Raw genomic sequence first — 16,423 nt, 5'->3', positions numbered from 1 at the left:
AGTGACGTGAGAGATAAGAGTACTTACTTTCACAGTTCACAGACTGTAACTTAAATAGCGTTTCTGGTTGCAGTGGCAGTGATGCGAGGCTGAAACACCACACAACCATTTCCATGTCATGTAGCCTTTTCACTTCTAGAAGGCGTTTGCACTGAAGCCTTGTGTTGGCCAAAACTGTCAGTCGTATTTCAAGGTCCCCACGGAAACGCGTTGTTTACACGCTCCCACGACAATCCCATTAGTGTGTCTGGCACAGAGTTATCTACGCAGCACCTCGATGACAAAAACAATAACATTAGATGATAAACTATGGATATATAATTTCTCTGCAGCAGCTGTGTTGTTTTTTCCACTCCTGCTGGGCTAAATTTTATGATTGAACCAAAATGACCCCCACCAGACCCTGAAGTAGTTATGCATCTAATTTTACCTGTTAAACCTGGAGTGGAATAGCCTTCCGAGATCGCGATTCGACACCACTGCTGTACAGTAATAATATAAATGTAGTCACACAGCACGTCGATATGAACACCCACTGAATTTACTTAGCCAATCTCTTAAGTTAGTCTGATATATCAGTAAATACCTTAACATTTCGTTTCATTGTGTCCCCACCTGCCTTGTTAGATAATACGTTAACTTCGAAGCACAGCGCTGGTTCTATTTTCTTACTTAAAGGAAATTCACGCCTGATGTTTTCAAACAAAATCTTAATGTTTTCTAAGTCTACTGCTCCAGCTACCCAATTTGCATCCAAACACGCTTTTATAGCAGTACCCTAGTACCATTCCAGACAACAGACTTGTTCCAGCCAGGTCCCTATTTACTCAATTAGAGGTCATTTAGTAACGAGCACCCGAAAATCGTTTGTTTCAAATTGTACATTCATTCTAAAGTTTCACAACCGGAATGAGCCTGAATGAAACGCCCGTCCTCTCTCGTTTGATCTACAAATTTGCAATGCAATGCAATACATCAAACATTTGGGCAATTCTAGATTTGCAGGCCTCTTCAAAGTGTGAAATTAACATGAAGTAGTTCCACACAGATCAGCTTTCTTGATGTCAAACACCCAGGAATAATCTGCTATAATTCCAGTTATGGCTGTTGTAGCAGACCCTGGTTAGCACATATTTTGGACTGTATGCAGTAACAGTACCTTAGAAAAAGGTAGTCCAAGGTAAGTGCCTAACAGCGTCTGTGAACCCAAACATTATTGGTCACAGATCCAGACTAGCACTAATCTTGGACTACTCTAAAACCAGCCATATACTTCACAACATTTTTGTTGTTACTTCATCTGACTGGCAGACTGTGACTGCAACCAATATTTAGGAAGAATAAAGCACCCACAGCATGTGATAAGTGTAGCAATGCAATCTGCCTTCGGTTAATGCCAGCATGATTTTACCATTACATTTAATATGTATACACACACATTTTCCTTAAATGTCTTGGCAGGACAGTATCTCATATCGGGTAACGTTCACATAAACCAAACAGTATAACATTTAAATACTGAAACTGAAAGGGATATGATGCAACTGCCATGTTTTGTTTTGTACCCAAGCCCTGATTTTTCGAGTCTTGTTGGTAAAAGAAGGTAGTAAAGGGTCCACCCTCTAAATGTTAAAAGCAAGATTTGCTGACATGTCATCAAATCCAGTTTAATTTACTCTTTACCAAATAAGGCTTTTAACTATATTATTTTTACCAGTAGCAACATTAAGACTGTATTAATTCAACTATCCTTAGAATACATTCTTTTTAAAATACTTGTTCTTTTTAAATCAGAGACTGTTTTTAAATCAAATTTTACTTGTTCAATTAACCAAGACTTAATTATTTAATCTTTAATAATATATATATATTTTTTTATCTTCCAACCAGTCACGCAGTGAATTGGTCCTTTCTAAGTCTTTATAGTTCTCCCTTTTTCTCTTTAAAACCCCCCTAGCCCCTTTTTTCACATCAAAAAGTCTATTTAAAGCAAACATATTAACATACCCATCTACTTAGTACAGCAACATTCTACATCAAAACTGGAAAGTGTTAACAAAGACTTGGCACTTATTCCCGAGAGCCATGCTCATCTTGATAAGAGACTGCTTGAAGCAGGCTGGCGTATCATGCAGTGCTAGACTGTACTACATAGCTTTACATAGGAATTATTCATAGGACTTCCACACTATTTCTACAGACTAAAGATTATTAAGCTGTCACGTCTGCTGCCTTCACAGATTTTCACGTACTCTTTTTGTTCACTCTGCACACACTCTTAACTCAGGGGAGACGTTAGGAGGACAGAGATGTTATAAACTCCTAGTGGTTTATGTTCGAGCACTGGACGAGCTGTATGTATGTCCATATAACCCCTTTTTAATCAAGAAAAACACTCAAGACTCATTCATCTGAAGTTTTACGAATCAGAGCAGTGCTCCTTCGCTTTATTAAAACGCTTTTAATATTGGAAAGGTAGTTTGCGCATACCACCAAAATCCATAAACATGCAATAGCAATTAGCGTTTCTAAGTTAATTGCAAATTCAGCATTAACACTTCAATTGGCATGATACATCTTCGTGTATCAGTGTAGCCACCGGGCCAGCTATACACACGCCAATGACCTAATACACTCAGATGTATTTGTGTAGCCACAGGGCCAGCTATACACGCGGTCTAAGCACCCACTTCTATATTTCAGTTCATTCAATATAACACTCCCTCAACACTAAAATATAGTTTCAATACCTTATAACAATACAACCAATACATGTGAGATATAAAAATGTTGATAATATGCTTACCTCCTATTATAAGGAAGAGTAGCGTGAACAAAGGAATCAGAATTGTCTTGTGGAGATCTACAAATGATGGACCACTTCACTCTGCCAAGCTGAGTCTTGATTGTGGTACCTCATTGTAAAAGACTTGAGGCTTGATAGGTTTTTGTCTTCATTGAAATACATGGAGAGACTTAATTAAATCCAATCATTAATTTGTTTTGACACTTCTTATCTTTCTTTGGCACATAACAGCCTAAAAATTTAGAGCCATATGCCAACAACTTTCCAAGAAATGCACCTGTTCCAAACATTTGACCATGATCTCACTCATTTCTCCACCCCTCCTCTATCTAAAAAGTTAGGTGAAACATAGTTCACAAGACCCTTGCTATCCCTCTATTTTATATGTGCATACAAAGAGAATAATATTATTTTGAATATATGAGTGTTGTTTAAAATATATACAACTCTATCAGTTATAATTATATTGATTATATGTAACTGGTTTCTAAGTCTATATTCCCTCATATCATCCTATTTTTCAAATTAGTTTCCTTTTCTCCTTACAGGTGTGTGCTTAGCAGATATTATAGGGAACTTCCATCTTATGTTTATTCTAATATAGAGTTTTCTCTTCATGGATAATCTATTTGTTTTTTTTATTTAAGTGTAAGACTGTAATGTCTCTGTCCTATAAGTTTCTTAACAGCATGAACTCAGCTGAACTGCGGACGACCTCCTATTTTTTCAGCAGCACACAAACCAGCTAAAAACAGTTCGCTAGTGGTATACCAATTTTCCTACTTTCCAGCGATGATTAATATCTTTTAGCAATGTTCCCCCTTCTTCTAGGGTGAGAAGATAATTTTCTTTGTTACGTTATAACCTTGACTCTATAATCCTTTTGATAAAAGAATTCTCGCTCTGCGTGCCAACTATTCCTCCCTCACCAGGCACGGTTTTCTCTAAAAAACAGGCTCACAGAAAGTTCGGGAAGAAAGTTCACATAAAGTTTACCTTTTCAAAACCTATCCTCTACTTTTAAAATTACTTTTCATTATTTGTTTAAACTTCTTATTTTATATTTCAAACAACATCTCTTTATGCTGCATCATCTTTTTAACTCAGAGTCAAACTAAACAGTTTACTCCCTATAGAACAAGATTATTAACTATTTTAAATGCGAACCTATCTTGATGAGAAACAATTTCATGCATATTATTATAACAGGCATTGTTAAGCATATGGTCTTACATGCACAAATTGTTTATAGTAAAAAGCAAGCACATTATATAAACCTTATTTCAACATTTAACAACATTTCCTTAGGGTAAAAGGGTGCTATAGAAACTTAGCATTCAATTCTGGGAATCAATTCTTGTATAAAACTATCAATTCTTGTATCAAACTATACCAGTTTCTACTGCATGATTTTATATAAAGAGAATACACAATTACTGATTAAAACAGCATTAAGCGTTACTTTTGATTACACACTTACATAATTTTCCAGACTAAAGATTATACAAACACTACAAAGGATTATAACACATATTATTGCATTAATACATTTCATTTTTAAATCATCCAGTCCATGTCCAGGGTTTCAGCTCGCTCCCAGCAGGACACTTCGGTCTCAGGTTCAGCTCTGGTTGGCTCAGCGAACACGACAATGGGCCCTTGAATCCATCGTCTCGCACCACAGGTGTGAGTCGCCATGGCCTTGACTTTGTACCTACAAGACACTTGTACACGCTTAGCAGGAACACCTTCCTCACATTCTAATTTTCCCAGATGTGCCCATTTTACTAAATGACCCTTTCACAACTCATGCATTCAATCCTCGTAATGTCATTTTGGGTTTACATTTAAATGAGAGAAAGAAACTCCTACAGAATCATTGCATTCAAACAAGCCAAATGACTGTATGCTGGACAAAGTCTGGGCCCAGTCGCTGATGACTTGCTTTGGCACATATTACATACACAATTAACAAGAGGATTATGTTTTAATTTATGTGTCAGGGTTACTTCTGCACCATGTACAATAGTTCTGGATCTGTACACATTGTTACTATACATTTCTTTCTGCTCACACAAGGTCACTTTGTGAGATATGCTTTCCATCCTGAATACTGAAGAAGGCCAAAACTCAGTTATTCATATTTTCTGGTATCCCATTACTGTTCTGCCTCACATCATCAGCTGGTTGACACAATACAACTGAATCTGAATCAGTTGATGAACCATGAGCCTTAGCTACTGAGATTCTCCATACAAAGAAATTCAATGTGTTACTGACCAGCCTAGCTGATTCTGTGTTACTTGCGACACTGGTCAGTGGTGAGTCACCTCTGCACCTATAACATGCACACATAAAGGGATTACCTCCTGTTTCACGGGTCAAGGTTAGTTGCGTACCATCAACAAGACTCACTGTTGTTCATGTCAGCAGGCCGCCAGCATGTTTTGCTCTGCATCATCAGTAGGCAGAATCAATCAACGAACCATGGACCCAGGCCACTGAAACCCACCATGCAAAGGGTTCCAATGTCTTACAGCCCATAATAACCTGTTCAGGGTCATCTGTGCCTTTTTAGAAAAAGTTAGATTGAAGGTTTGAATCTATTGATTATCTTTGATGGATAACACATGCTTAAGATTTATTTTTTTAACTTTTGTGATTTGTCCTTTCATATTTCTGTATTCAATAAACTTCTGCTAATAACTGTTTTTTCCTTGCGTCTAGTGCGAGTGTTCATAGTAAGTCATTGATCTTTCCGAACCTAAATAACATTTCAGATTGGAAATTATTAAATTGTTCCTACAGCCCTAATTAACAGGAGCCCTTTATCCGCTAATGACTGGTCTGGTGCTTAAAAAAAAAATTAAAAATCCACTTCACAACTCTCAATTTCACACTCATGCAACACTTCTATTTATTTAAAAACATTTTCAACATAATTTAAAAATAGTATGTCAAAAGCCATAATCTTTCTCACAAAACTTTTTGATCAAACTCGCCACCAGCTGCACTATAAAGTGCCCTATTTTCTATGCTAATGAGCGATTTTCAATGGAAATAAACCTGAGAATTTAGGGAAGATAAAGCTTAAAATGAGACTGACCGATGAAGGGCTCCCAGTGTGGTATACAAAATATAACCTACATCCAAAACCTGGGAACAGTTGTATGCATAATTTCAGGACTCCTCATTATTTATGTAATGTGCAGGTAGTGTGTGTTACTGACAAACTTTGCTTTACATGCATTTTCATATTAAGGCCCCAGAATAAAACATGAAGAGCTGGATAAGTGTTTTGATTTACCCCGTCTCTTAAAATAATGCAGGTATAACATCCTATATATTAAAAAAAATAAAAAATAAATCCTAAAGTTTTCACCCTTACCCCAACACATTTTGTTTTGTACCCCCAAACCCACTCCCTTTGACCATGTCAACTGGATCATGTTTAATACAACACAGGGAGTCCCATTTGAACCCTCGCCAATTTTTTTTTTCATTATTTTATTTTAAAAGATGATTTTTCTTTGCCAGTTGTTTGGTAAAGCTACCAGATGTCACACTTTCAGGTTGATTTCAAAGTTGTCAAAAGTCATTTTTATTAATTAGCTGCTGCCTGATAATATCAAAAGCTGAGAATAGGGTTAAAGTAGTCTAGATTCCTATTTTAAAAGCAGCGTCAACCAAGGCTTTAAATTCAACCTCATTAGGATTAGCAATAGCATTACTGGTCTCCTTTTTCAACTGTCTTGGCTTTCACGTTTTACATCAGGTTTTGGAATATCCACACATTTCCAAGACAACACTATGGATGAAATCCTGCTGCTGCTGCTGCTGCTGCTTTCTGGTTATAGTTAATTTAGTTCAAAGTCATTCGCTGTAATCAGACCACTCGACCAACAGCACAGGTACCACAATGCAGCAGTTTATCTACCACTGTATATTTGAAATGTTTGGGCTAGCGGCACCAGGACTACAGCAGAAAATATTTAGCAACTGTAGCTCTTCATAGTTGCTCAGTTTGCTCTGGTCTTAATACCAAAACTTGAAAGGATGCATAATAATTTAACAAAATAAAACAAGTTGTACTTAAGACACAGAGGTAAAGTAACAGGGAAAACATTTCAGTTCCTCTCTGCCCCCACACACACACACCTCTAGTGTTAATAAAAGTAAATCTTTTTTTTTCTTTTTTTTAATCTTTACAGTGCAAATTTAAATTTATATTAAACTTTCGACTTTTTTTTTTCTCCTTTTTGTTTGTGTTAAAAAAAAAAACCCTAAACTTTTTTTTCTGAAATGCATGATCAAAAAGGAAAAATCTAAACAAAGTCCCACCCCCACCCCTAAAAAAAAAAAAAAAAAAAAAAAAAAAAGCTACTTGCAACTCTGCTTTCTATTAAAAAAAAATACTAATTTCATGCCATGATAGTAATGAAATCAACCCGACAGTTCCATTTTTCATTTGCTCCTAAATTCTGATACACACTGCAAAGTACTTTTCTTTCACTATGTTTTACTGCCAACGTGCGTTTGATAACATTTTTTTTTTTTTTTATTAAATAGTCAGACTCCTGCACGGTCACACATGCATCGGGGAGCGATTAGCAAGCTGCGCAAGCACCAGAAGAAAGCCCATTGGCTCCTTCAGGCTGCAGGTCAGTCCCAGCATTTCCTTTGGTCCGTTTGTGAAATGGTACCCCCCCTCCTTCATTGGTCAGTCCAGGTTTTCCAGTGTGTGTGGTCCTTTCCAAGTTAAAACAAGGAACTTTGGAAAAATCACTGCAGTTTTGTTCCCAGTTTTCGTTGTCTGTTTCTGAGGGGAAATAAATAAAAATTGAATGATTAAGAGTTATACAGAATGGGTTTACATTTATGAAAAAATATGACTTGCATGCAAAACAATTCTGTATTTGATCAAATAAATACACTGAAAGGATTACAGCATACAAATCAGTTTCGTGCTACAGGGAAACTCAGTAGTAAAAGACCTGTTTTTAATGCATGTAGAAAAACTACTAAATTAAAATAAAAACTGATAAATATCATATCATTTGTACTTCATCTATAATATCAAATCTAAAAAAAAAAAACCAAAAAAACACAATAATACAAAACTTTTCTTTTACCTTGCTTCTGCTCGAGTTACTGTGTACTCAAACCACTGAATGTTTGGAATGAGGCTTGTGTCCCGGATTAGGAAAAACTCAGAAATTGGCCTGTTGAGAGGTAAGGGGGCAAATACAATACATATTAATCTACAGTCACAGCAAAAAAATAAATTAAAATGACCTGCAACTGATGGATATGTTGGTCGCTGCACTAATGTCACAATAAGATGTCCCTTATTCTTCATCCAAGAACCACCTGGTGAAGTGCAGTACAATGAGCTAGGTTGTGCTTTTGGTCTTGTATCACAATACAAACAATACATACCTCTATTACAATAAAATACACCATGCAAAGAAAGTAGCATGATTCACAGATATATGATGAATCATTACACCTCAAATAGTGACTGCATTGAGGGATGAGAGGTTTGCATAGACACCCTTTGTGAACTTCCAGCTCCATCTGCTTTCTCGTGATTGTTACCGAGTAGCTGCACACAACTCTTAATATCTTAGAATAGTTTTAGCTAGACGTATCTTCTAAGTGAGCCTTTTCAAAAAATGTCCTTTTAATCTGCAGATTGTACAGCATGCTTTAGGCACTGCATATTTCAGTTGACCAATATCAAAACAGGTCCATCCCTTGAAAATGCACAACAAGATGCAACTCTTCTTTAAATCAATGCATTTCTCTGTGTGTGCTTTATGAATATTGGTACTTACCATGCTGCTATCTTGGGAAAGAGTGGAGTCAGCAACTCCTGTGTGAAGATAAACCAGGCTACTGCCATGATACTCCCTGCTACCCCTCCATGTATAACTTGACTCCAGGAGTGGTACAGCAAATACACTCTTAAAAAAAAAAAAAAAAAACACATGATATTAAAAGAGGAATCATCTCTGCACTGGAAAAAAGAACACAATGTTCTATTCAGGGTCATTGTCAAGAACAGTATATTACTCCTGGGTGTTGTGTTTCTATGCAAAAAAGATGGGATGTTAATATTTTGCTGAAAACTGCGAGTAGCTTACACTTAGAAGACAGCAATTGCATATATTGAATGTGGCTTACTCTAGTGCCGAGAGTCCCAATATGGGTTGTAGTGGAGCACAGTACTGATGTGAAGAGGTCATGGCTTTAAACTCACACTAGCACCCAGTCTTGGATTTCAGAACTATCTTAGAAGTATATTATTTAAAATCATCAGGAGCCAGGAGTTTGATGTTAAAGAAAACGTTTCACTTTATAGCTGCAGAAATAGCAGCTACCAGTAAACCTAAAGTCTTGGGTACGACTTATTCATGCTGTGATAAATGCGATCAGCTCAGAGCAGATTTACCAAGGGCCTGATCACAAACCTAAACAGGGGACGTGCTGAAACCCAGATGCGGGTGCAGGTTCACAGCCCCTCGGCTACAAGAAAACACAGCAATCATGAAGTAGGGAATAATGCAAGTGTTTGTACCTGCTGTATGAAACGAAGGCCGACATACTCAGCAAACAGGTAGACAGAACGTGTCTCCACAGCAGCTCAAGACACCTGGCATTGTTAGTTTGATGCATTCTGAAAAGGAAAGGAAAAAAGAGTTTGCACTGGCTGTTCTTAACATGTACTTACTCTGATGGCTTCAATTACTAGATTGCAAGATATAAACCACATTCAAAACACCTTCTTTCACAAAGCCAGTCACATCACACAGTATCTTAAAACACACACATTCTAGAACAATTACACAGTACTTCTGTACAACTTAAAAACATTAATCAGAATTCTAGTGCCTTCTTCAATATGCTTTAAAACCAGAATGTTACCGTGAACAAGCGTTTGTATTTAATTACAAGAACAGTACATAGAAAAACATTTAGTGTTTTACTATATATTAAAACTTCATATTTTATCTTGACTTGGCTGGTTTATAAGTGCAGGAGACAACCTGCTCTAGTCACAGGTCACAATACCTACAAAAACGTACCAAGAACCACAAGAGGTTTTCCTACCACATGTATAAACAGAAGGCTGCTGCTTTAAGTAGCTCATTCACAATAATGCAAAGGTCCTATGTGTGGAGTTTGAATCATGTTTTTTTCTCTGATTGTGATGAAAGGACTGCTTTGTGGAGAAGGAAAAATCTTTAATGATATACAGTGCATCAAATATTCAAGAGCCACTTAACAGAACACAAGTAATGCCTCCATTTCCAGCTCAAATGAAATGATCGATTTGGTACGAGCAAAAAGAATACGACGAGTCCTTTTGCATGCAATACTTCCTCTGTAACTTCACTCAAGACAAACAGCGAGGCACGTTAAACTGGTTTTAAAACAATTCAACACTTTAACGATAAGCATGTATTGTGACACTACAGGAGTCATTTTTTTTTTTTTTTTTTTACTGCTGCTTTGTCCCCCATTTTCCTTTCTAGGCATTTGTAACCCACCCGATTAAATAAAACTTGTGAAAAGCCGTTTCACAACACACAGCTTGTCACTTTGCAGGTCAGATTCTGTAAAAACCACTATCCTGGAAAGCTTTGCATTAATTATGACGATTCCAAAGGCTGATTTTGACTCCAACTTAACCGAGAATACAGGTGAAGCCAAACTGCAAGGCAATGGAGCTGCTACAGAAAAAACTAACTGATGTGTAAATATTGAGAACGGACTAAAACAGACTATCACAGCAAATGTGTTCCCAGATTCAGAGCCAAAATGCAATATAAAACAGAAAAGCAAACTCCTTACCTAAAATAAAGAAAGAGGAAAGAGTACATAAAGAAAAACCAGATGAACTGGGAGTGACTGGAGGGCATCCCATACTCTGTAGTGAGGGTGGCATGAGCACCTGGAAGGAGAAGCACAAGGGGTTTGTAATTCAGAGCACACCTTTTCAAAATTTCAATTCCTTGTTAAAATCAAATTCCCAATTCCAATTCCCACGTTCTTTTAATCAATTCCAACACATCTTTGATGTAATCTATGGCATTCTGTTAAAATGAGCTCCTCACAGTGGCAAACGACTGTTTAAATTAAAGTCACTGATATTCAATTAAATTGGCTTCAAAATGAAAGCAGCTGAACAATCAAACAATTATGTCTCTATATATTCCCGATTGCTTCAAAAGGACATAGGAATTGATTTTAAAATGAATTGGAATAGAGTGAAATAATTACATTAAAACGTGCTTGCATTACAGAAGCCATTAAAACTCAGTCCAATTCCCCACCCCACCACTCAATCACCTAGCATGATGGGTGGCTGCTCCATACCTCGACACGGTCTGGCCTCCTGAAATATGTTCTTCAATAACCAGTTTACTCCCTCATTGAGGACCAGCCCCCCAAAGAATGATATCTGAAGAAACAACACACACACAATATAATAATGTTGCGGTCAGTCACAGTAACTGATAACTCTGATAATACAATATGCAAACAACACAAACGCAGGAATCTGGTTTACAAACCAGGTCATCATGCCATTTGTTTGGGCATTTCTCACGATGTTTACAATGAAATTATTGAACTACCATGAAAAACAATAGCTTTACAGGTGACTGCAATTATCCACCTGTAATAAGTATACAGATTCATTTTTAAGCATAAAAAGGTGCAACATCTGTAAATGTTTTTTCATTCTTGTTTAGCAACCTCAAAATATGATCTACATTTTACATGCCAGCTGGATCAGTTAGTCGTTCCCAGGAGGGTAAAGCTCAGAGGACTTACAGTGTGCAATTCTCTCTTAAAAACAATGAGTGTTACAAAGCCCACGAGAATGAAGACTGGCAAGAGACTGGAGTATGCGAGGAGCTGGCCTGTGAAGTCACCTTAAAAAAGAAAGACAAAGGTGAATTACTCTCGACAGAAAGACAGAGCTGAACACAACCAGGATTGGGCTTCATTTCCGTTTTTCAATTCGATTCCTTTTTCAAATCATTTCCCAGTTTCAATTCCCTTATAACCAATTCCAATGCATCGTTTTGCCTTAAATTAGCAGTAGTCTGTCAAAATGAGCTTCTCACAGTTGAAACAAATGACAAATTGAAATCATTGTGAAGTCAGTTAAATTGGCTTCAAACGAAAGCAGCCATTTGGTTCATTTTTATTTTTTTTTTACCCAAAGTGAATATGTTTAGCCTATATTAATCACATTTATTTGGAATCTGTCTTGCATTCATTCAAATCCAGTGGCACAACAGCCGAGCGAATTGCACTGTTCTGAAAGATGCCACATTGCTAATCAGAAGCAGCGCTTCATCTTCAGCTCCAAATTCAGCTGTTTAATTTCCATATATTTCCATATGTTGCAATGGTTATACAAACAGAATACTCCATTGTAAGTTACTGCAGTGCTGTGGTTATTCCACTCCTGAGGATCACTGCGAAACACCCACTCGCTCTCTCTGGGGGATCATCCAGATCATCATTATTCAGCCAGCCTGCTCTGTGTAATAATTACAGTACAGGGATGGACTAAGGTTCCCATTGCATATCAGTGTATGAGCTATACCCTGCAAATGGTTAATTAAAAGAATGGTTTAAAATAGACATTTATCACCATTGCAGGAACTTAAAACTTAAGACAAGAACAGTGCCGATAACGCAAAACGGGAAAAACACAGATCTCACCCAAGACATCTGAAGCAGCCTAGAGTACAAGGTGCAAACCACAACATATAGATGGGCTCATTTAAATATGTTCCATTCCCCCCCGAAGAGGCCCAGTTAAACTGAACTTAAGAAATTCTAACGAAATAGTTGCCATGATGCTTTAAAAAAAAGAAAAAAAAAAAAAAAAAAAAAGCTAACCAGATGTTGGAAAACATGGATCGAGAATTGATTAGCAGTTTGCTACGCATGTGGACTGGCAGAGCTATACTGGTGTTCTTTTCTGAAAACAGACTAATATTGCAGATAGCAGACTGTTTGGTTCAAACTGCATGTACTGCTAACAATTGATAGAGACGTTGCGTCTACAAGCTTCTTGCCCAGCACTGACTGCAAGCTAACAAGATAAGAATGCTGTTATCAGCCAGACTCCAAGACTTTTGGAATAAAATGCATAAAGGGGGTAAAAGGCTCCCAGAGACTGATGTTGGACCCAAAGGTTCTCAGACAGATCCAAAGAGATAATGCCACTGGAATCAAAGGGTCTCAAGAAGATAACAAAAACCAGATGTATGGACCTTTTGGGGACCAGGGGTCTGAAGAATGGGTCATCAGAGGTCGTCACACTAGACTACACACACAATAAATTAAATATACGGTAACAGAATAATGTGTTGTACCTTTGTTATTGGTTAAGTGTCAGAGAAAGAGGAGGTGGACCATCTATACAGAAGGGTATTTAGTGTCATGCAAACATTGTAAGGACAAGTATTGTGTTTGTCCTGTACCTGGGACCAGACTCCCTGCATATTTCAATAAACCTAACAACAGATTGAAGAAAAGAACTCTGTGCATTTTCTTGAATCTACTTACTCACCATCCATTTTTTCAAGCTACTCACCAGACCTGACCATATAGAGACAAAGGAAACGAGACTGCAAACAGCAGAAAGCTATATAAACTAACAAAAATAAATATTTGTTGCTCTTGTCGTACCAAGCTTGGTTGCTTTTACTTCGATTATCCTGCTTTGACTTACAGTTTCTGAGCGAAGAAATTCTAGTACTTAGACAGTACTGAGTCAACCACAAGCCTCTGCATCGACAGCTTTAAAGAGACACCAGTGACAGGCTGAACGGACCGGCAACAGGATGAAGCGTGGCAGAGACCGACTGATTAAACTTTGTTCAGCAGAACAAGTTAGAATCAACCAGAGCACGAACTGTGCTAGATCCCACTGGGATCGAAGATTATACGGACCAAGCACGTAAACTGTGTTATTGGATTCCTTCGGAAATCAAAGATTTCATCGTGGAAGAACAGAGCGAGAGGAAACTTAAAAAGGGACAATTCTCAACAAGCAGGCTGTTCGCCCAAGCATTAAGGATTGTTAAGTATAGCCTTTGATCAGCACTTTTACACATGAAACTTAACTGCTTTCAATGTAGCTATGTTAAAACTATTTAACTTAGTTTCTGACTTTAGATGATTAGATTGAATACTTTTATTTCTATATTCAATAAACTGCTGCTAGTCATTAAACCTGCTTGCTGTTTGAGTGTATTTTTCATTCTAATTCCTCGATCTAAACGAACAATTCTGGAACTAAATCACACGCAAACTTGCACATAGGTATAATTAAGTTAATGCTCCTACAGCAGTCTGATCCAATCCTGCTTTTACTGTGAGTTAAAAATGACAACCTGAGCTTGCTAGCTATACACTGGGCCTCATTAAGTGCATACTAAAACCTGGAACGGGAGAAACTGCTACGCAACAGGAGTCTCATTTCCATGCTTGCTACTCAATGAACGTTCCTCTATCTCTGCACATGGGCTGTTTTGTCACAAAATGCAAGGCTGTGACAGCAGTGAAACTGTCCGGCTTACTGCACGATGCATGAAATAAAACAAAGCATTCTTGGCAAGAGTTTCATTGTATAAAGTTGACTATGAATGCAAATTACACAAGATCACAAAGTTTTTGTGTTTAAAACATGAGATTTGCGTGTTAAGAAAAAGTCGGTCTAAATAAATTTGTAAATAAATAAAAACAGCAATCTGTATGAATTGTACATGCACGCCCACGGACGCAAATTATCTGTTTGTTTATTATTTTGGAAACCCTTATCTGGTTGGATGTTTGCCCGGGTATTTGCAATTCATCAAGCTATCACAGTGGTTTAAATGCCAGATATACATTTGAACCGTCTCCGCTATTCTGCACAAAAAGAACCAGGAATCGTTATTTGAATTGCAAATACAGTAGAGTTTCACAAGTTGAAGTAGACGTGGGGAAATCGCAATGATGCCGTCACTGTGTATAGATTATATTAGCACGGTCGGGGCTGCTTGGTTGAAAGATATTCTCCTTAAATCTAAATTTTAATGTCTATAAAATCCTAAATCCATTTAGTGTAGGTAGTAGACAACAGCGCATGCGCGCCACTGCTCACTATTTGGCATGTTTATCTGCCCCTATTACGCACGCGTACTGGAGCTCCCAGTCTTTAAAATAGCATAGCTCACTATATGGCAGCTGCTGCTCGGCTGAGTCCATTCAGCAACCGAAATTAATAAAAACAAAAAACAACCCCAACTCAAAACAGAGCGATAACTGAACTGTCCGAAAACAAATCCAAGTTTCAAATCTGCGTTTACCTGTAGGATACTCGACGTGTGTTAAAGAGACCGCCAGCCACGGAGCAGTGACCGTACACTCGTCTACGCCCGCCATCTTACCCGGATACCGGGAGCAAGCAAGTGACCAATCAGAACGCAACGCCCCCAGTGGACTCGTCCAATCAGGACCTGCGGGCTCAACCCGACAAGCGGACCATTCACAGTAAAGCACACCAAACCTGTCTCGCAAATAATCGACCAAGTGTTTAAAGGCGAAAGAGTTTGTCCAATTAAAATAACCTCCTCACGCCACACAAGGACAATACCCAACCAGAAAAGAAGAGCAAACAAGAGGGTGGCAGCCAGGAGACAAACACACAGAGTTCGTGTAGGTGTGTGTAAAACGCCTTGGCAACAAACCGAAACGTTAAAGGCGCACATGCACAGTACACGACAATATTACAAGAATCTCAAAGTAGGGATTAAATCATAAGAGGGTCAGAAAGGCAACGCCATGATTTCCATTACATGAGTAGCCCACGACACCTCAAGAGGGCTCCACGGTGATTCTGGCGTCCCAGCATCACCCCACTCAGCTCAGTCCAGCTTACTTACCCGCACATCGGCGTTGCTGTCTTTCTATTGTGCTTGAGATCCCCAAGCCAGACTCTTTCCGTCTCAGCCACAGCCAGTTGCCGCTCCTTTCTGCTGCTTCAGATAAGTTCTTCACTGTGAGATGCAACTCTTGACCACTGAACCCGACATTTCTGAGAAACCGGGTTGTTGAGTGTGCCACAAATCCTCGCCAACCCACCTCCACTGGCAAGAATAAGGTTATTAAATACTGTATTTTGAATTTGAAGTACAATGCAATTGTTCTTTAACACTACAGTTTTATAAAGTGGGTGAAAGTCTTTTTATATATATTTTTACCACAGCATTTCCAGATCGGGATCTTTACTGCCAGGGTAAACCAGTCACATCTATTGAAACCCCAATTGGAACTTTATGGATGGTTATTATAAATACTTGTAGTTTTACAATGAAATGTTACATGTTAGTTATAATAGGTTATGTACAAACTGAAATTTCGATCATACTGGCCGAATTTCACAGGTAGGTAGGCAGGCAGGCCTGTGTTTGTACAAAAGCTCTGATTGTGTAATAGAATCTGCCTGTATTGGATATTATCTTTGCAGTTACATATCCTAGTACGTGTGGTGTGCATTATCGTCTATAGTTTCTGGTTATATCATTATTATCCCTTTTCAAC

The 16,423-nt window shown here is 38.0% G+C and overlaps 1 protein-coding gene across 2 annotated transcripts; it reads right to left on the bottom strand.

Annotated features, from left to right (window-relative positions):
- Positions 1-7,152: 7,152 nt before the first annotated feature.
- On the bottom strand, positions 7,153-15,288 carry dolpp1 (dolichyldiphosphatase 1). 2 transcript variants are annotated; one of them, XM_041242869.1, is made up of 8 exons: positions 15,190-15,288; positions 11,648-11,748; positions 11,162-11,273; positions 10,664-10,763; positions 9,387-9,485; positions 8,644-8,772; positions 7,939-8,028; positions 7,153-7,625 (listed from the first exon to the last, which is right to left on the bottom strand). In XM_041242869.1, exons 1-8 carry the CDS (start codon positions 15,263-15,265, stop codon positions 7,589-7,591), a joined length of 744 nt encoding a protein of 247 aa, XP_041098803.1. In that variant the 5' UTR covers positions 15,266-15,288; the 3' UTR covers positions 7,153-7,588. The 2 variants fall into 2 exon arrangements, with proteins under 2 accessions (XP_041098803.1, XP_041098804.1); XM_041242870.1 differs by having other exon boundaries at positions 11,189-11,273.
- Between the last annotated feature and the right edge of the window lie 1,135 nt (positions 15,289-16,423).

Source organism: Polyodon spathula, unplaced genomic scaffold, assembly GCF_017654505.1.
Source record: "Polyodon spathula isolate WHYD16114869_AA unplaced genomic scaffold, ASM1765450v1 scaffolds_1435, whole genome shotgun sequence".
NCBI lineage: Eukaryota > Metazoa > Chordata > Actinopteri > Acipenseriformes > Polyodontidae > Polyodon > Polyodon spathula.
This window is presented reverse-complemented; position numbering and strand designations above follow the sequence as displayed.

What these genes read in the sequence shown, in the direction of transcription:
- dolpp1 (XM_041242869.1), bottom strand. Translation starts at nt 15,265, where the DNA reads ATGGCGGGCGTAGACGAGTGTACGGTCACTGCTCCGTGGCTGGCGGTC. An exon ending in TTAAGAGAGAATTGCACACT is followed by an intron (nt 11,274 to 11,647) that starts GTAAGTCCTCTG and finishes TTGTTTCTTCAG; the next exon opens with ATATCATTCTTTGGGGGGCT. An exon ending in TTCCTCTTTCTTTATTTTAG is followed by an intron (nt 9,486 to 10,663) that starts GTAAGGAGTTTG and finishes TTTCCTTTTCAG; the next exon opens with AATGCATCAAACTAACAATG.